The sequence below is a fragment of the Aulonocara stuartgranti genome (genome assembly GCF_965226115.1).
Source record: "Aulonocara stuartgranti genome assembly, chromosome: 19".
Taxonomy (NCBI): domain Eukaryota; kingdom Metazoa; phylum Chordata; class Actinopteri; order Cichliformes; family Cichlidae; genus Aulonocara; species Aulonocara stuartgranti.
This window is the reverse complement of record NC_138955.1, coordinates 9,803,040-9,824,280: the sequence shown is the minus strand read 5'-3', so window position 1 is coordinate 9,824,280 and position 21,241 is coordinate 9,803,040. Positions and strand designations below refer to the sequence as shown.

Here is a 21,241-nt window from a genome sequence, read left to right as displayed (position 1 = left end):
GATGTTTAATAAAACATAAAAACTGAAAAATAACAACTACGCTTTGATGTTATATGATATTTGTTGTTTGACTGTAAGACAAGGACAAAATTAAATTGAACTGTACCGTTAAATCCAACATCAAATTGTAAATCGTATGCCCTCGTTGTAGCCATGAGCCATGAGTTCTGCCGCTAATGGAATAATTCTGTTTTTTAATGGGCAGTTTAATAAAAAAAATGATGGGGGAACACAGCAATTATCTGCATACCATTCCGAGTTCCCTGCTGGCTATAGAAATGGATCCCTCAGATAATTAGTCACAGGAAAACTGCCAGGCTTCTACTTTTATTCTACATCGACTTCATTTTACTGGTGATGCATAAGAGTGAGAGAGATGCAGTGTTGGAATACTAAAACTATTGCTGCTGCTTGCCAATTCTGATGAATGTTATTTGTGAAGAGATGGTGTTTCATATCGTAAAAGCAGAGGACATACATCAGTGCGATCTCTTAGGTGTGTGTGTGTGTGTGTGTGTGTCTGTGATGGCTGACGGAGCTTCTGTGAGTGACTAATAATGGCAGAATCAGGCTAGAGAGTCAAGTTTGATCAAAACGCCCAAATCGAACGGACACGAGTCTCCCAGTTGTCCAAACTCTCATATCATCTTCAGACAAAGTGCATCTATTCTGAAACTATTCTGAAATATTTACTGGCATCTGAAAGCAAAGACCAACAGTGAGCTGAGCTGTGAATTTCTTCTCTCCACTCTAACTGTCAGCGAGATTCTTGGGGATTTGTGTTTTAGAGAGGAGTTATAGGTTTGGGATGCACTGTCTGTCTCAGAAACTTTAAATCTAGGATGCGGCTTCTTACCTTCAGACTTAGCACCGCTTCTGCCAAAAGACTTTAAGCACCAAAACAGACTAAGAGTCAAAAAATAGGCATCTTGCCGTACTTTGCATTTAATGTGGAACACACCAAGTCTGTGAGTCTGTAGGCTCAAATTCTCTCTTCCAGTGTTTAATATTTAGTAACCAATTTTCCACTCTCTATATAATCCCTAGAAATCATTAACATTTTAAAATGCTTTCCTCTGTTTTATGCCTCTTCTTCTTTTTCTTTTTTTTATTCTCCAGGTCAATGAAAATTCCATCAGTGTCATTAAAATGTAGAGAACAGGCATATAATTCACTTCACTGAGAGCGTGATCCATTGGGTTTTTATGGCCGAGGTACTGTCAGCCTCGCGGGAAATAGGAGCACAGCAGGAGAGGATGCTTCACGCTTGCTTATTATTTTTAGCCGACTGAGGACGATTGAAGGCACCCGTCCTTTTCAGAAATAAGGCGAACGAGTGTGCATGAGGTGCCACTAGACTTAATTTTCCCAGTACCCCCTTCAAAGCCAAGTATAAATAGCACGTGGTACATTGTCATTCGCTGCACGCAGGTAACACAAAGCTTAGCGCATTGCAGACTTTGATCTCTTAGTGCCTAAATGTTGTGTCAATTCACTCCTGGTTGACCTCTGAGGCGCCGCCCAAATGTCTGGCCTGTGTGTCCTTAATCAGCGTTCAGGGAGTCAGTGAATCACAGCGTTGCAGACACTGATGTGAACGAGTCGGGATGCCTGTTAGAGTTCATTCTAACATTTAGAGGAGAATGAAATACTGCTTTACATAAGAGGAAGCTTTTTTTATGGCACCCTGCTGTGCCAGAGGAGTTTTATTGGTATGTTCAAAAAGGGCTGATGATTATTTATAGAAGGCTAACTGTGAAGAGCTTTGACTTATGTAACTCACTAAAGGTAAGGGGAAGAGTAAGGATATATAATTGCAATTATAGTAGAAACTGTAGAGTTCATTGTGCGCTTGTCTGCTGAGGAGATGATAAAACATTTGTGCTTTTTTTTTTTTGTTTAGAGGTTGCAGAGGAGGTATTTTGAGCAAAAGGCATTTCCCCCTAATTTCCACTGTGTTAGCGAGAGGTGAAGAGAGGAGAGTGAGCGTGTGCGAGAGAGAGAGGGAGAGAGAGGGAGAGAGCAAATCTACGTCGTCACAAAGTCACATGACCGCTGAGTTTCCTTGGAGACAACAGCAGTGTAATAGTGAGATGCTCGCCTGCTCAGTTGAGGGCAGATTAGGCATCTGGCAACAGCAGCAATTGGATGTATTTTGCCAGCCAGACAGGTGCTTTCTCTCCTCACAGAGGTAAGTGTGGCGCCTCGCTTCCTGTCCTCAGACTGGAGCTCACCTTCAGGGTGGATTCTTTTTTTTTTTAATGTGATTAAAAAAAAAAAGAGGTAAACATTTTTCACATGCGCTGGGATTTTAGCCGGAGTGTTTGTCAGGGAGACTGGAAGGCAGCGCGTGGCCATTTAGTAGTGACACTTTTGCGTTCCTGTTTATCCTAATGCGTGATCCAGAAATTAGCAGTGCTGTGGTTGTGCAAACGGCCCCAGAAACAAATACTCGGACTTGCGTCTCTTACGACCCCATTAGGCAACTCTTGAGGGGCATAAACGTCTGAATGAATTAATAATTGCAGTGTGTCTTCAAAAAGAACACACTGACCCCCTTGAGCACCCACGTTAATGCGAGGAGCATGCATTTAGAAGTACTGCTGCATTTTTTCATATATTTTGTGCTGATTTCTGTTTTTAGTAGCTGAGTAATATACAGAACTGCCTGTGCTGTTGATGCACTTTGTGGGGGGGTAAAGGTGGCTTTTTTGCACAATGTAGATATAAATAGTTTGATTTGGAAAAAAGAAAAAAGGAAAAGCTGATTGGACAAATAATCTTAATAAGACACAGTGCTCTACATTGCATTTTCTTTTATGTGGTAATGAGTGTTTTAAATAAAACTGTTACAACAGAATCAAAGCTGATAACTACACAAAGATACTGCGGATGCGTCTTCAAGGATTTGAAAATCAAATGCTTTCCTCTGCTGTTTTCTGTGTCGGATGTGAAGCTGAGAGGACCTGAGATGTGCAGAGTGATATTTCGGCGCGTTAATGAGACTCTGTGGTCCGGGGGTTTGGACTCCGATGAGTTTGCCACTGATTCAGCCGCCAGATGGACCCCACTGCTTTGTTTACTCTCACAAAAAATTACCTCCTACAATGTCACCTTTACTAGTTTTTCACAGACTTCCAGTTTAATTAGATCTCTTGTCTGCTGCTCTTGCTCTTGCTCATGTTAATTAGGTTTAAGCTAATAGCCCAAAAACATCTAATTCGCTGTTCCCGGAATAGTCAATTATTTTGCAACAATTTTAAGTTAACTGGAGTACAGCATGTTGCTTTTTTTCCTGCAACACACTCAGTGGTTTATAATGATCCTCCTGCTTCCCTCCTCACCCTCCTGGTACAGTTGGATTAAACTGAAGCCAGGATCGCTGATTCATGATTATTAATAAAATGCAAATGCCCTCTCCTCCATTCCCTGGTGACAAGCACCACAGACCTCTGCAGCGCAGCATTAAAGACCTCTAATCTTGTCTTTTAGTCAGCCGAAACCAGCGGCCAACAACATGAACGACACAATGCTCATGTCCTCTGGGGCACCTACTCCAACTAAAAGGTAAGCGACCCTCAGGCCTGGTGTCATTCTGAAGGTATAACATCTTTAAAAGATGACCAGACGTCACTTGCAGTTGCACACTCTGGCTGTCAGTTCTTCTAATCACAGGATTCAGATGGTTTCGGGTTTCCTCCCATCAGTGGAAATAACAGAGGGCAGTCAGTGAATCAAACTACAGATGTTATTTGTTCCTTCACACTTGACACACATTTCTTTTTTTTCTTTTGTTTTTTTTTTTTTTTTTTGCATCCGAACAGCATTGCCTTGTGAGTAATTTTAGAGGAAAATTAGTTCCGCTGTCGTGAAGAATATGCGAGCACTCCTACTTAAAGGGCTGATTTGACAAATAGATTATGATAGAACTGGAGCCTTATCATGTAAGCAGATAGCAGGCGAGGGCCCCGTGAAAGCAGCCTAATTGTCCTCTTATTTCTGCCCCTCTCAGTTAAAGGCAACCTCAATTATTATTTACTCACAGTGCTAATGAACCATTGTGGTTATGAATTCAATAATGGAGAGCACTCCGAGGGAGCTGTAATGTATCTGCACTCTCTCTCGCAGGTCTGTGCTGGTTAAATTTTCCTTTTTGTGTTCACAATCTCTTTATCATATCTTTCCAGCAATTTGTGTTTGCAAGACAGGCACGTTAGCAGACACGCTACAGTCCACTGTAGAGAATGAATAGAGGCATGAATATCAAACCTATTTAGCATGCGGCGTTTGATTGAACTCTAAAGAATTTATTTAAGAATTCAGTGTGCAGTTTAATGAAGTCCTGTGGATGCTTTTTTTTTTTTTTAATCCACTTGTGTTTCTCCAGGCTGAGGTATCATACAATACTATGCCAAGGACCCTCGCAGCTGAAGGGCACCTTGTAAAAAAAGGGTCCAATGATGTGCAACTAGATTTAGCCCTAAACTGTGTTTTTAAAGAGACGTGTTAATATAAGCCTGTTTTTCTGTTTTAAAGATCAGTCACTTCACCTGGTAACAAAGTGTAAGTATTTAACCTTGCTGAAAGCAAAGTAGCAATCAATACCGGATTAGTTTTCTTTGCAAGATCAACATTTTGTGCAGTGCAGTCTTGTCTGTGTGGCCCGACGGTATCGAGATTACAGCTTGCATTGAGGGAAGCCGACAAGATAGGGTCACCCGAGGCTGTAAACAATACCTCACATCCAAACCTGTGGAGGTCAGTGGAAGACATTACGTTTTGCAGCACGGGCAGGCAGAAGGCGACACTCTCCTGAGATTTGCTTCATTGTGTGCATTGAAGAAGCCCGATAACCTTTGTCTTGACATTTTGCTCTGTGAGTCATGGCTGTATGGGAAGATGTCATGCACCGAAGATGCTGTTGCCTCGGAGGGGTCCTAACAACCACAAAGCTGCCATTTTTAGGGCAGGAATTGTGCACTGAGCCATTGTGACGCTTCTAAAATAGGTTGTGTTGTGAGTGGCAGTGAGGATATCAGTAGGCAGGTCAAAGTGGGTTCATATTATTGTATTTGATAATTGCGCAGCGCTAGCCTGCCTGCTTTTTTTTACTAAGGATGTACGAGTCAAAGATGTTACTGTTGAATAATGGAAAGCTCCTTGTGGCTCTGCTTCAGTTTGAAAGCCTCAAACTGACAAGCAGCACCAGTGCAGTCCTTGTTTGTTGACTCTTTCAGATTTTTTACTGCAGGGAAACAAACAAAAGAAAAAACAGAAACAGAACTATAAGATGTCAGGGAAAAGAAAAAAACTGATTCTCTCTAAAAAAAAAAAATAGTGCGTGTTGTGCTCCTAGCCTCCATCACAGTGTGCTCTCTGATACTGTCTGCTCTGCTGACAGGGCATCTGCTCTCTTCCACATCTCCCTCTCACACAGCAATATCTCAGCATAAGCAAGCAAACCAACAGCCCACAATTTAGAACTTATTAGCCGCATTATAGCAGCAAAAAACAAAATGCTGTCTCAGACTTAAAGGGCATTAACTCAGAGTCAACTCACTATTGACCAAACGTCAGTATGAAAGCACTATTGACAAAGCAGCTGTAGTTATATGTGATTGATGAACTGCTATTGCTTGCTTAACATTGAAGTTGAGAATAATTTTCATGAAGCAGGCTTACCTGGTGTATTTAGTGAGTAAATGAAACGGAACAGATAGAGTTAGGTCCATACACATTTGGATAAAGGCACAATTCTTGTACACCGTCGTTGTATTTTTTTAGTCAAGCATTTAATATTAGACTGAAGTGCAGATTTTCAGCTTTAATTCAAGGGTTTTAAAATGTATACAGAATAATGGGCAGCTTTTTACAGGCTTGAACGTAATCGGACAAACTAACCTGATTTTAAATAAAATCAATGGCTGTCTGAGTTCTCGAACCAGTGGGAATCACCAAATGCTTCATTTCCTCACATGACATGGCCTACCAGGCCTTTGCTGAGTCTCTGTGCATTCAGATTTGTATTTATTAACTAAAAAAACATGTTCTGTTGGGTTGAGATCAGGTGACTTATTTGGTCAGTGAACAATATACCATTTGTTTAACCTGAGAAACTGTTAGGTTGCTTCTGCAGTTTGCTTTGGGCCATTATCTATCTACTATAAAACACTGTCCTATTAGGCTGAATCTGAGCCGTGTACACCCATCACATTCGTACAAGTTCACCTTGGTTTCATCTGTCCAAGGAATTTTTTTTCAGAAGTGTGCAGGCTCTTTTAGACGTTTCCTCGCAAAGTGACCTTCTAGTTCTTGAGTGTAACCAGTGGTTTGCATCTTGTTGTGAGCCCCCTGTAATTATATGTGTGAAGGGTTCTCTTGATTCTAGACTTCGACAATAATACACCTTCATCCCTGAGAGTGTTCTTGACGTAGGGTGTGAAATTTTCTTCTCTCTCTGATAGATTTTGATTTTTGGCTGATGATAGACTCCTTGAGTTGTTGCAGAATCTCTTTGGACCTGATATTGAGATTTCCATCGAAAAGCAGCCAAATGTTCAACACTTGGGATTTAGGCGTTAGATCTTTTATCCACTTAGATCGTTGTAAATAACCAGGAAACAGGCCTCACCTAGCCACAAAACTGCTCGTCATCCAATTGTCCATTTAATTCTGAGTCTCTGAAAATGGCAAACTATGTATAAATGGCTGAATGTCCTAAACAGATGATGCAAAACTTTTGAATTAAAGCTGAATGTCTTTATTTCAATGACATATTTAGTGTTTGGTTAAAATCCAATGTGATGGTGACCTAGGTAAAACTACAAACACTGCGTCATTGTTCAAAAACATATTAACGTCACTCTATCGTACTTATAGTGGTTGGCAAATGACCTAATGTAATGTTTTGCTGTTTTTTATGAAAATGGATGAATTTACTCTAAATCATATATATTGATATTAGTGCTGTAAACACTTGATATCCAAAATCTGTCACTTAAAAGTCATTTAGTCTTTATTTATAGGAGCGTCAAAGAAACCAGAAATCTGAACTCTGAGCCTGCCCACGCTGAGCTGAAATAGGTAAACATGACAGACACAGTGGTGTCTGAGAAATTGTGTTTGAGTAAAAATGCTTACAACTAAAATAAGTATCTGGGAAAGATGCCAGTTTGGAGCGCTTAAAGGTAGTTCATGCATCTCTGTCTGAAACCTGGCTCAGGCCATCAGGTGGTGCCAAGAAACTCCCTGAAGAACAAAACACTGGAGCTGCTTCCAGCCTGAAGATTCAACCCAAACGGCTCCCTGACGTATGTTAATGCCTTACTTTAATTCTACAAGAAACCTCAGACTCTGCCTGTGCTTTGGCCTGAGGACGAGAAGGTAAATTATTTAGAAAGTGCCCCACTTAACGAGACATTTTCAGAGATCTGGCTCAAAACGACTGCTATGACATGTTGGTTGAGTGATTTCTCCTCTAGTGGACCAAGTTTAATCTCCTCCAGTCAGGTGATAGTATCTAAAAATATGTCAAATCGTACAGTGACTATTTAATGATGTAATCAGTGAAATTATGGGAAAAAAACATTGAAAAAAATAGCTGAAATGATCTCAGTACACTAGCAGATTTATGTGTATAGATAAGATTCAAATACAAATGTTAATTAAGAGGCTGATTATCAGTCCTTTTGAGGCCGTGTGGTTGCTGATGCAGCGGGTTTGAAGCCAGATTGGGTTTAATGGTCTTAATCATCACTTACTCTCAGATAGCGCCCAACTCCATATCAGCTGTCCTTCACTCTTCACTGCAGACCGCCTGCCGAGAAAGAACAGCATATGTCCTGTCGTCTGTCCGCACCATATGCCACACCCATGGTCATTTAAAGTCTTGCGCCTTATTTGACATTTCCAGTCAGTGATGAAATGGCCAGAATGGGCATTGGCACAGTCACAAATGCATTTGGCATGCTGCATTCTCTCTTATCCATCACAGTTCATTGTTATGACCAATTACTGTACCTCAGACTGTCTATCAACACTGCAGTCAAAGCCAATTGTCCTTTGTAAGGTCGCCTTAATTATGAAGTTTTGTTTTCATGCAAATTATTTTATATAATCACTTGCGCCATGCAATTTTTTTTTTTTTGTTCCTTTCTACTTACATAAGCGCTTTTGACATTTGAGTCACTGTTGCTGTCTATGCTTGTGTGCATGTGTGCACGCGTGCATGATGTGTCTTTCTATCTTTGACTTTGGGCAGTGTCTTGGAGAGTCCCAGCCGGCTAGATGAAGAGCACCGCCTCATTGCTCGATACGCTGCCCGCCTGGCAGCTGAGGCGGGCAACTCCACAGTGAGTATGAGACCCCATGGTGGGCATCAGTCACCCTGCATTTCAGATTTGATGCTTTGAAGTTTTTGTCAGGTTTTCTTCATCAGCACAGGGAACTTGGATTTTGAAACTGAAATGTGAGCTTTTATTTTCCATGACTTGTATTTGTTTTAGAAAGACTTAAGGAATTTTTACTTTTTGGCAGAGCGCTGTAGAGAAATAGGCAGGGCACATGGGGCAGTGAGCAGGGAAATGACTCAAGTTGAAGGTCAGCCAAGCTGGGAGTTGAACATGTTCAGGGCATTAAAATCTCTAAGCAATGGGAAACGTAGCCCTTACGTTGATGACTTTTCTAGAAATACAGTGAAGTAAGGAGCACATGTCATCTGATTAAAAGTTCTAGTCCTTTCTATGCTGGTAACATGTTAACAGCAAAGTGTGGCTCAAATATGCAACAAATACTCCTCAAGCCAGATTCCTTATCACAAATACACCAACTGCTGGGTCTGTTTACTCTGCAGCCAAACAAAATCAGGTTCTCTTAATAAAAACTGCTTTCTGATTTTATGCTCCACTAGTCGTGAGCTGGAAGAGTACAACTCTCTCCTTCTTAACTCTTTCATATTCCATTGCTACCTTTTAGAAATTTAAACATAAACCTCTCCAAGAAATGGAAAAAAATATGTTTTGAAGGCACATTTTGGTGAAGAAAAATGGTAACGAGGGTGACACATACATGCTTCAAAATAAAAAGCGCCCCGCTGGTTTCGCCAGCTGAACTCTTTTGTTGTGAAGCAGCAGCAGTAGATTTCTTTGTCACTGTTTGTTATATATGGAAGGGATAAAGCGACGCTGTGGTTCCTGTTTATGCTGAAACATAATAAGTCTCCAGCGGAGCATCATTACTGCTCGCTGTGGTCAGACGCGATAGCTGTTTGTATTTAACTTTTGTTCTCCCCACCGTGTTTTTAATACTGTTTTATGATAATTTTGTTTTTCAGCAACAATGTCCTCCAACAGATCTCAGTTTCAACTTTGATGCCAATAAGCAGCAGAGGCAGCTGATTGCAGAGCTGGAGAACAAAAACAGGTACAGCTTATCATGCGACCATTGTCATACATGTGTGACAGGTTTTGATTTGATTTTTTGGCTTGTTGGTGGTAAAGCAGTGATGCATGATTTTGTTGCACTCATTTGCTTTCTGTTACAGCCTTTAGTTGAGATGATGATTATATATGTGTGCTAAAAATATTACAACGGTGCACAGCGTGGCTAATCAAGCTGTTCCTTTGAAAGTTTCTCAGCCATCTGTAATATTAAAATGCTGCTTGCATGTGAATGCATTAGCAGTAAACCCATTATTAAATCTTTGTCCTTTGACTCATCTGAGTACAGTATGTAAACAATATGTGCTTTTCCTTTCACATTTTAAATCATTTCAAATGCAAGTTTTGCATTTAAGGTATTTTTAAACATGTGACAACACAGCATGAGTAATAAAGCTCACGTTTCGTTTCTGCTGTCTGCTATATTCAGAGAGATCCTGCAGGAAATCCAGAGGCTGCGTTTGGAGCATGAACAGGCCTCTCAGCCGACACCAGAAAAAGCCCAGCAGAACCCCACACTCCTGACCGAACTACGACTCCTCAGGTATCAACCTGCCGACACGATACATCACATATAACATCATCATTAAGGGGTCAAAAAGATAAAGAAATAAAAACAAACAAAACCTCAGGGCGGTTGTACCTTTTTGGACTGAACTCATTCTTTACGTAAAATTAATGTGTGCCTAATTAGGGAGCATTTGCTTCCACAACAGCATGGACATTTGTCTTGCTGGCAGGACACTGAGACCCTTGGGTTCAGTTGCTGGGAGAGAGTCACCCTGTGAGGACATGTTACAGCACTTTTTACCTTGAACGACTCCTTGATTGTGTCAACTGGCCTAAATAATGCATCAGAGGCAACATTGCAAGTCAACAGTTGTGCCAAAGGTTCAAATCACATCATCTTTTAATGTTTTATAGCTTAACTGTTTAGCTTCTAAATTAATCTTTAGTCATTCATCCATTTGTATCATGGGGTTTTTTTTTTTTCAATTTTACTCCCCACGCGGACTCTTTTTGGCATGTTAGTGTTGATAATATTTTCATAATATGGTAATTATTAGGTAATTTCTGTCTTATGTCACGTAACCACATTGTTTCTTACTAGTAAACAGGTTTTCATATATTAATACGCTCTCTTAGTATGTTTGCTTTAGGGCAGACATCATCAAATGGTAAATATTTAACAGCACAGTGTTCTGTGTGGAGCTGTATTTGGACTGAACAGATGTCCTATTGCATTTATACAGCCACAGGATGAAGAACAGATAACTGCTGCTTACAATCTGCAAATGTTTGTACGTTTCTTATAGGACAACTTTAGCCATACAAATGATTGCTACTGTGCTTTAATTTATTTTTTTCAATATACAGTTACATAGTATGGACACCAGGGGGTGATAAAGAGCCAGAAGCTGAATTGAAAAGAGGCCACAAGCAGTCACAGAGTCATGTTTTTATATATAAAAGAATTATTTTAGACCATTTTTGTGCATGTACTTTATGAAAAGCAGCAAATCAAAACTTTATCCTAAAACAGACCTCTGAACAACAAAGAGCTCATGAAGAATAAAAGGGAACACTGGGGCTTAATCATAGCAAGAACAGAAAAACACACTAGAGCCTTGTTATTTGGCATCCAGGAGTCTTTGTTTCCTGAATGCCAAAACGTGAAAGAACACATATTCTGATAGCATAGTGTTAGTGTCAGGGTGAGGGTTAATGGCTGGATTTGACCTTAATGGCTGTAGGTTGACACACTTGGTTTAAGGTGTGACATTGATGTCATTTTTTCAATATCGAGAAAACATATTACCTAATAATGCCGGTTATGGTGCACATACTTGATGCAAATGCCGTGGGACTCTATATATATTAGAGACTGCCTACTGGAGTGGCTCTAATTGATCCGGGGATTATTGGACCTAAAGGCAAGTCTGTCTCCCAGACACAAAAATAATCCCCTCACTTAGCTGCTCTTCAGGAAGTGAATAAGTGTATGAAATAATTTGCTAATAGACTTTGATGAAGTCTCTGAAATAGACTTCATCTGAAATGCTTTCAGTTTCAGATGACACCGCCTTCTTTACAGAATATTTTCCAGGAATCTTTTGTTGTCTGTTTGGAGTTTAAAGCAAAGCACTGGTGTAAGATTATGCCTTACAAATAAAACAGGAATGCATAAATCTTTTGTTTTCCTCCTTCCTCGGCAGACACAGGAAGGATGAGCTGGAGAGGCGCATGTCAGCCTTGCAAGAGAGCAGGCGGGAGTTGATGGTGCAGCTGGAGGGTCTCATGAGGCTGCTAAAGGTAAAACTTTCACCTGCTTGGAGAAGATTTATCTTCAAGTAGGGATATATAATAACCCAGAACAGAACAGATATTAACTGTCCTAAATCTGCTGTTATTCTTTTATATTTCACAGGTTTTATCAATGATATTCTACCTTACATAATTAGGCTTTATTTGATGAATTGAAAATTTCCTTAAGTCTTCAAAACCAAGACAGCAGTAATCTTATGTAAACGTGCCATGTGGTGCATGCAGAAACCCCTTTCTTCTTCTTTTATTGCTTTAATTCTGTTGCTCTCACTCTCCTTGCTCTCTCACTCTCTGCTTACCTTTGCTGGCTGATAGGATGAGGAGCAGAAGCAGGCTGTAAGTTGCCCTTAATTCAGTTTGCAAGGCTCAATACCTGCTCTAGTCACATCACTTAGTCCACTGCTCCCCTCTCCACACAGATGTGATTGAAGGAAGCGTTTATAATAGGTTTTAAGACGACTGTTAAGAAAGATGATAGGATTCCACTACCTAACATGATTCCACTGATCTAGTTGTCAAACTTGATTCTGCTCCACCACTTCCTTGTTAGCTTCATGCCAGTGCGGTAGAGGCACAATCTTTAAAATTTGTTTTCTAACCCAGGCGAGTTGAGAGAACTGTGTTTTTCTTGGTCCAAATGTCAGGGACCTGTTCCTTTCATTGGCGCTAACAAACTCACTTCTAATATGACTGCAGTCTGGCTGGCCATCTGCTGCCTGGCACGGAGCCATCAACCCAGGCCTGCAACAGTCCCAGAGACACACACTGATCCTTTTTCTATGAGATATAGCTCCCAACTCAGCACAAGCCCCACATGCACACCTACGCATGGTTCTCATTAACCCTGTGAATGCAGTAAAGGTGTACTATAGACAGACAAGGTAAAGCCAATCAGTATAGCTTTACCACAAGTCTTTCTTTTTTTTTGGGGGGGGGGGTGGTTGTGGCTTTTAGCCAATATTTTGTTTGTTTGTTTGTTTGTTTGTTCTCCCAGTAAGGATTAAGTTCTTTTGGTCACATCTGTGTCAAGATTTATTTCATTAGAAGTCACCTTTAGAAACAAAAAGGTTTCCTAAAGCTGCAATCTGTGATCCCAATAGAGCATCATCTATTTAAACTGGTTGTTCGAGAATTTGATTAGTTGATGTTAGGCTGATATTTAGGTTTCTTTGTTTTTTTATCTTCTTTCTGTAGAATCACTAAAGGTTAGCAAGCATAGATTCCATGTTTTTCGCTTATTATGCTTCTGGAAGAAGATGACACCGGTCAGCTAGTGTCTTTGTACCTGCCAGGGTCAAACACATAAATATCAGAAATCAGTCCTGATGTAAATGTAGCCAGTCTCTTCTTTAAGCTTATCTGGTTGTATACCTCTCCAATTTCAACTTTGCTACTATTTTTAGAGTGCTCCCTGGAAGTTGTGCTCTACCCTCTTGCATGTGAACTTTCAGCATGTGGTTCCTACGTTTGGAGGTTAGGTAATGTGCTGATGATTACCGTAACTATCATAAATGGTTTTATCCATTGCAGTCACAGTCTGGAGGCTCCCCTCACTCTTCTCCCAGCCACGGTGCGGGCTGCTCAATGCCTATGCCCATACGTTCCACCTCGGCTGGGTCCACCCCAACTCACACACCACAGGACTGCCTGGCAGGTGTGGGAGGGGATGTGCTGGAGGCCTTTGCTCAGGGTTCGTCTGAAACCAGTAAAACAAAGAGGATTTGAAGCAGATTATACTTACGCAAAGTTACACTCCAAGACTGGTCATTTGATGTCTTCTCCGTTCTCTGTTCCTCAGGTGTGCCTAGAAATCTTCGGAATGATCTTTTAGTTGCTGCTGACTCAATCACAAACACCATGTCGTCACTGGTGAAAGAGCTTCACTCAGGTTAGTCTAGACAAAATAGGTTTTTAGCTTTTTTTTCTTCCTCTTCGCCTTCAGACCTTTTTTCTTATCTTAAAAAAGGCACTTCTGTGTTCTTTCTGCTATATTTTAGCCTTTTGTGCCCAAGTATTTACATAAGGAACTGCTGTCACTAAAATGTAGTTCTTGTTTTTTAAAGTGGACGATGCCGCAGAGGATGAGGAGACCAACATGAGGAATGGTGGAGACAGAGGTAAGTCTGGTAATAGTAATTATAACGATTGGCCAGGATCAAAATATGCAATATTTGGTTTCTTTTCTGTTGCAACATAAAATCAATCAAAATTTGACAGGATAATATAAAATTACTGCAGAAACAGCAGCTTTTGATGACAATGACTGTGTTGTTTCTTCATTTGTTGGATTTGAATGATTGGCTCCAACTAAATATTTGCATGGCACCTATATCAGCCAAGAAAAATATACTTGTTTGGCTCTTCGAACTGGGCTCCTTCTGTCACACTTCATCCAAAAGCAGCGATGCACTGTGGCGTATTGCCACATTCTTTTTTTTTTTTCTTTTTTAAAAAAAAAAACAACTAATTCATCTAGACTCTTCGGGCTGTCAACAAGCTCTTCTGTTTGTGTATCCAGGCACAGTGAGATTACAGAAGCACTGAGGGAAAGAGAACACCATCCCATCCTGTAAGGACATACAGTCATTAACTGGGAAGAATCAGCAACAATAACAACAAGAACCCCCCTGGCATTAGCACGTAGAGTAATGCATGCTGTAATCTAACAGGATTTCACTATGTGAAAAAAAAAAAGTTTCTTCGCACCTTGCTGGTAGCAAGATGTGTATAATTAGCAAGTATGTATGTTGTCCTGTAAACAAAAACTGCTGTAATTACCCAATGATTTCCCTCATGACTGCTAAGGAATGGCTTGCTGTGCTTTCTCTCCCAACTGTTCCACCGCAGCAGATCATCTGTATATAAGATTCTGTACACACATGACCTTGGGAATGCCCCGACATGAAGGCGACCTGCTGTCACCACATGTTCCCTGTCATTGCTTTTTGTATGATTAGCACTAGCATTTCTTTTTTTCTGTTTTGATATTTTTTGCATGACGTTGCACTCGTGTCTTGATAAAGGTACTGTACCACACTATGCCAGCTCTTTGTGGGTTTATGATGACAGCTGGAGTGTCAGAAGTGTCCTGCCTCAGAATTCATGCTGAGTGTGTTTACCTGCACATCTGTATTCTGCCACTCTAGTCTCCAATAGCAAAGACGCTCTATGCTCTGGTCACAGCCTGGAGAAAAGCTTCATATTAAGGAATATTTCATTTCCTTTCTCGTAGTGCTATGAAAGGATTAAGCTGGGACAAAATTAGATTAATCTAGTATAAAAGCCGGAGGAGGGTTAGCTGGTCTGTCAGAAGCCATTGGCCTGGCAATCAAGAATCACAAAAACAAAATACTAGCTAACTTAGCTGGGAAAAATAAAATAAAATCACTAGATTTGGTTGTTTTTTCTATTTTTCTTTCAACGAATATTTAAAAGCAAGCAAAACCAAGTTAGCTGTTGAGCACCCGCTTCTAGCCAAGAATACTGGCTTAAGCCTGACTCACACAGGTCTAGAAACCAGTCAACGAGCCCCTGGTTGCTAATTGAAACTAGTTGCACATAAGGTGATGCATCAAAAACCTTTATCTGGCTACCTGTAGTTTGCAATGGAGATGGTAATTTGTCTGCAAGCAACAGTGATGCTGTGAAAAGTGTGAGAAAAAAAAATATCAAAGTTTCCTTATCGTCTGCAACTAACACATTTCAAAAGGCACAACTTTTACTTTGACGGCATAAGTTCTCCATTTCTGGTTTCTGTTTTACTATAAACAGTTTCGCTACAGCTTGGTGAGTAGTTTGCAAATGTTTGCAGACAAGTCTTTCATGCAAACTGCTGGTGACCATGGCAACCTTTCAGCGACCACGGTGATTGCAAGGATTGCTATTGTCCTGCATTTACCTTCCAGACCAGAGTACACATCTGACACTGATTTTGATTTTCTCCTTTTGGCAAGAAAGCAAGCAGGTGTAGTTTCCACAAGGCTGAATTTTTCCTTTAATCGTTTAAAAAAATCTTGGAATGAATAAGGAATAGCATGGAACTTTTACCACTGTTGTTTCCAGAATATCAGGAGCATGTAAACACACTCGATGAGTCTATACTATTCTGCTGCTAATGTGCTCTCAGTGAGCAAACCCTTGCAAATAAAGAGGGCTGTGCGCTTACAAACCGAGGGGCTGCTCTATACACAATAATGAGCCAAGCCTTGTTTCCTCCCAGTGAAAACTGAACCACCTGAAGGGCATTGTACTGCTCAGCACAGCATGGTGCCTCCTTGCAAATGACACTGACTAGCTGGTAGCCTCAGTATTTATTGTTTAAAGCAGTGTTTCCCAGCCACTGTGCCACGGCACATAGGTGTGCTGTAAGAAATGATCAGGTGTGCCGTTATCTGTTTCCACCTGATTAGTACTCAGCGACTGGCAGAACTACTGTATTACATTCTGTTCCACTAGAGGGCAGTATAACTGGCTGCTCTAATTAAATGGGTTGCCCTAGCATGAGTAGTGGTCAGAAGAAAGCAAAAAAGGTATACTGGGGACAAACCAAACCAATTCCGCTATGGCCGGTGCCGGGGAAAATGATCAATATGCTTTTTGTGACATTTTTGTTTGGTGGTGTGTCGTGTGATTTTTCTAATGGGGAATATGTGCCGTGGCTCCAAAGGGTTGGGAAACACTGGTTTAAAGTATAGAGAAGCACCTCAGGATGTTAAATAGTAATGAATTAGGCACTGACTTTTAGTTTTGAGTTATAAAATTTGAGGATTTAAGGTTTTAGTGAGCAAGTAGATAATGTTTTAATAGCTTTATTTTGTTATTTCGAGAATATTGACAATGTGTATGTGCAATGAAGGTAGGTGCTCAGGGACTGCAGAGGTAATTTAGGTGAAATGTGATGGTAACATGAAGAAATCTTTTGCCACAAACTAAGATCAATGTTAATTGAAGATGGAGGATTTAACTGCAGAATAGTGCAGTTGTGGTCACTGGCTTTGTTGAAGTTTCCCAAAATAGTTTCACATTCTACCAAGTCAAGTTTGTTTTATTTATTGGATTCGAAGAAAAGGAGATTTCAGTGAAGCATGTTGTTGAATATAGTTTGTCTGTGTGTGAATTTGTACTTTTTGTGGAAAAGCAGAGTGATTCGCCTGTTAAGGAGGCAGCTGTTAACATGAAAGGAAGTTTATCCTACGTCACTAGTAGAGTGAGTCTCAGTTAATTTTACATTTTTGTCTAGCTCACTGTTTTGTCCTTCAGAGTAGCCTTTCATCTCATATGAAAACAGGCAACGTCGGGTTTTTAAGTAAATGCTTGATTGGTAAACGTTGGTGAGCAGTTTAAGAGGGATGTGTTCAGTCCCAGAAAGAAGCGCAGGGTAAAGTCTGCCTCAGTTAAACTACAAAAAGTGTGATCTATTTATTTACATTTTTTTTCTGCTTTGAGATTTGTAAATTAAGCCTGTGCTATAAGCTAAGTATAGGGTTTGAACAACCTGTTACACTGTGTCAAGAAAAACAACAAAAAGACACTCCTCTGTTATTGTTGTTCTTAATGTGACGTTTTTCATTAAGTTCTCTTTTCTGCTCTGCGTTATCATTACTGTTATTATGGTTTACAATATTAGTGGAGTATCGTTATTGTAATGATTTTGTTGGAATAAGGATTCACTTGTATAATTGCCCAAATATAATATATAGCAGGTGCCGTAAAGTACAATTCTGGGACCCCTGCTGTCAAAAAGTTCGTCCGGCGTCAAAGGTCCCAAAATTACAAAACTGCACAGGTAAAAATTTAGCGAGTTCCTGTCTTCCCCGTCATTTCAACCATGCATTCCGGTGCAAAATTGAGCTTTCCGTTTGTTCTTTCAGTCCGTGCCTGTAGCTGTTCTGTAGAGTGCTGTACAAAGTAACCATTCAGCAAATACTGTCAGCCTTTATGTCTGTTTTAGCTTTTGATTTTATTTATTTATTATGTTCTGGGGGAAACTTACTCATGCTCAGCCTTTACATTTGTGCCAAACTGTTTGCAGACATTGTGTGTCAAATTCCAGGTATATATCAAAGTATATCTGCATTAGTACGTTGTTGTTCATAGTTTATTCACAGAATGCCTGAAGATGTTCGTATTTAATGATTTCATCTGCTGGGGAAAAAAAAATCCCCAAACAAAAACAAACTCATATTAAATATTTCAGAAAAAAAGATCATTTAAAAAACCACACACACATTCCAGATCTACTGATAGAGAGTCACTGATGTCATTTTAACCAACGCAGAGGCAATACTGTATGTACATACCCTGTCAGACCAAACTCGGGGTAATACAATTATAACATAGCTGGTCACACAGAGGTGCATACATCGTGATCCTTTTAATGTTTGCAGAGAGACAATGTGTAACGAGGACAACCTCGGCGACAACGCTCCCCTGATGTTATTTATCTATGTATGTGTTCTGTATGGTTATGCTTCTGGTACCCATTGTTTCTCATGTTGATTTTACAAAACAGAGTTTTATGTCACAAAGCCACTGTCTTTTGTAAATAAATCAAATGTGAGATATATTAAAAAGATTTAAAATATGGCTACGGCTGGTCACGTTTTTTTATTTATCATCACTCGATGCATACATCAGCTATCATTGGTGGCAAGTAACATGTACTCACTGGCAAATGCTCATTAACATGCATCTCTAATGAGCCAAGCACACGGCAGCAACTTAATGCATTTATGCATGTAGACATAGTCAAGATGACGTGCTGAAGTTCAAACTGAAGCGATTTAGGTGACTTGGTTGTTGTTGCCAGGCTGGTTTGAGTGTTTCAGAAACTGCTGGCCTGTCGTCTTTTTCTCAAACAACCATCTCTAGGGTTTACAGAGAATGGTCAGGAAAAGAGAAAATATCCAGTGAGTGGCAGTTTTCTGGGAGAAAATGCCTTGTTGATGCCAGAGGTCAGAGGAGAATGGTCAGACTGCTTTGAGGTGACAGTAAAGCAACAGTAGCTCAACTAACCACTCGTTGCAAATGAGGTATGCAGAAATTTGCATACAGCATGTCTTACCTAGAAGCAGATGGGTTACAGCAGCAGAAAACCACACTGGGTGCCACTCATGTCAGCTAAGAACAGGAAACTGAGGCTACAATTCACACATAATGGAAGCATCATTCATAGCAACTCTCATCACTATTAATTTATAGTGAATGTTCTTACAAAAATCTCATTCACTAATTTTAGTTAGTGTTTCATTGCTGAATTGTACATAGCAGTATTATTATTTTTAATTAGACTACGTTCTCCAGCATTAATTATACCAATTAAAAGAATAGGGGCAGTAAAAGTCTTAGGTTTCATTGTAACATAGAAACATTAAGATAACTGCCTTTGAATCCTGAAATGTACTTGCAAGTTTGTTGCAGTGCAAATGTTGAGTTGGGTTTCTTTGATCACTTTTTTTGTCTAGTTTGATGTTCACACTTGTAAATGAGGTCATTCTTACACATTTAAAGTATTACTTCCTTTATTTCAATGCATTAGTGGTGAAGACACATGCTGTTATGCTATTTTAACATGTATTTCACTTAATACAGGAAGTATAGAGTTCAAGGAAATAGATAAACTTTGCAAGTAATGTTGGTCACATCCCTTTTATTTAATATGCACTTCATTCATGTAGAGTAGATTAAAAAAAATGTTTACTCCAATGTTTATTTAAGGACAAATCATCACTTGCTGTCTTATGAGTGTTTCATCCTTTGTTAATATAGGTAAGTCTACAGTGTAATATCCATCCATATTTTACTTGTTTAACAGGCTATTTTCTTTACATCTCAGTTTCTGCTTGTTTCGCCAACCTTACACAAGTATTTCCAAGTTGCAGACACAAGAAAGTGTGAGTACCCTTGATTTTAATCTTTTGTGTACGACCACCTTTTCAGCGTCTTCTTTTAAACAAGAAGCAGAGAAACAGAATAACCAAGCAAAAACTGAAGCCCACCAAACTCTATATCAAAAAGAGTGTGGCCTTTTTCCCAATACTTCAGGCGTAGATCATATCAAAAGCTATGAAGCTGACATGAGGTCAGGACACTGTGACCTCTCAGTATCCTCCTCTTGGGGTTTCCACGAATAGACAAAGGGTGTCCACTAGCCAGCAACACGCTGCTTATGTCTGTAGGTCATGTGCCATCGTCTTGCTGCTGCTATCCTCAGATGAACCACTCAGTCCCAATGACACTATGAGAAAGAGGAGCCATTGCTACTTCCATATCAGTGAACCACATCTGCCAACTACGCACACATGTCCTCTCTTCCTCATTGCCCATGAAAAGCCTTCAAGCTGCCCCAAAGGGATTTGTTCGGTGAACATTTAGCCTTCCCGGAATCTGGCATTGGGCGACTGCGTCTAGTGGCATGTACGGGTATAGATGGTTGTTTGCAATAGTGAGTAATAAAATGAAAATGATAAAACCACAGACATGGTGCAAGATGAAGAATTCTATATGGACTATAGTCCCAAACATTTTGATATACTGCATGCATTTTTGCACGTTTAATTTAAGATACATTTGAAATAAAGTGAATCTTAGACCTTTGCACTGTTTTTTTTAAACTCATACCTTTGTCCAGCTTCTTTTTTATTGTGTTGTTTTGCCATCTTAATAAATCCTACTAATGTGACTCTTTACTGCGATATAAAGGATACTAACTGTTCCCAGGGGGCAAATTAAACAAGGACTTAGAAGTTACTGAGTAAAACCGAGCAAAGATCTCAGATACTAAATGTTAATACCTTTAATATTGTGTATTGCCTTCAGCTGAGCCTTAAAAGCTCATCATGAATTATCCTACTCTTACATCTCTAAACTTGTTTTTATTTCCTTTTGTTTAATGTTCTTGTAATTTGCATTTAAAAGCCTTATTATTATTATGTATTAATGCATAATGTAAATAACTTTAAATTGTCTTTGTGTAAGTAAACTTTCTTTTACAGGAAACGTACCAAAGTTTTTTTTCAAAGAAATTACTTTTGATTTGTCACAGCCTCCACTCCAGCGCTTACAGGCATCACAGTGAAACTTTGAACATTTTATTAGTCCCAACTGCGTTTCGCCAGTTGAACTGTCTGCTTCTCTAAAACTGTTGATTTGACCGAGAAAGGATTGAAGGATACTGTTGTCCTCTCATCCCTTATTAGATACCAGAGACAAAGCATCGCAGGTACCAATTAGCGTACAGAATAAGAAATCTAGGATAAAAAAAAGAATGAAAAAGGAATCATAAATGTCTAAATCTAACAAAGGCACATTTACGAGTAATTTGAAGGGTCTGAACAGGGATGAACAGACTGTACAGGGAATGTTACAATCCATAAATATGTAAAAAAAAAAAAAAAAAAAAAGTGGGGCATTAAAAGAAAAAGTCTACACCAGCGTCAAGAAGTAAAACACACATTGCAGTTTAATTAAAATAGGCATAG

The 21,241-nt window shown here is 39.7% G+C and overlaps 1 protein-coding gene across 6 annotated transcripts in view; it reads left to right on the top strand.

Annotated features, from left to right (window-relative positions):
- dtnbb (dystrobrevin, beta b) overlaps nt 1-18,347 on the top strand; it is a 40,734-nt gene extending 22,387 nt beyond the window's left edge. For 3 of the 6 annotated variants that reach the window (XM_082516132.1, XM_082516130.1, XM_082516131.1), the window contains exons 11-20: nt 3,493-3,567; nt 8,261-8,351; nt 9,332-9,420; nt 9,868-9,981; nt 11,654-11,750; nt 12,078-12,098; nt 13,293-13,452; nt 13,561-13,650; nt 13,826-13,879; nt 14,281-18,347. In XM_082516132.1, the coding sequence (XP_082372258.1) occupies nt 3,493-3,567; nt 8,261-8,351; nt 9,332-9,420; nt 9,868-9,981; nt 11,654-11,750; nt 12,078-12,098; nt 13,293-13,452; nt 13,561-13,650; nt 13,826-13,879; nt 14,281-14,306 (817 nt within the window). In that variant the 3' untranslated portion in view covers nt 14,307-18,347. The remainder of the gene's footprint in view (nt 1-3,492; nt 3,568-8,260; nt 8,352-9,331; nt 9,421-9,867; nt 9,982-11,653; nt 11,751-12,077; nt 12,099-13,292; nt 13,453-13,560; nt 13,651-13,825; nt 13,880-14,280) is intronic. The other 3 variants (XM_082516134.1, XM_082516133.1, XM_082516135.1) reach the window with 3 other exon arrangements.
- The last annotated feature ends 2,894 nt before the right edge of the window (nt 18,348-21,241 follow it).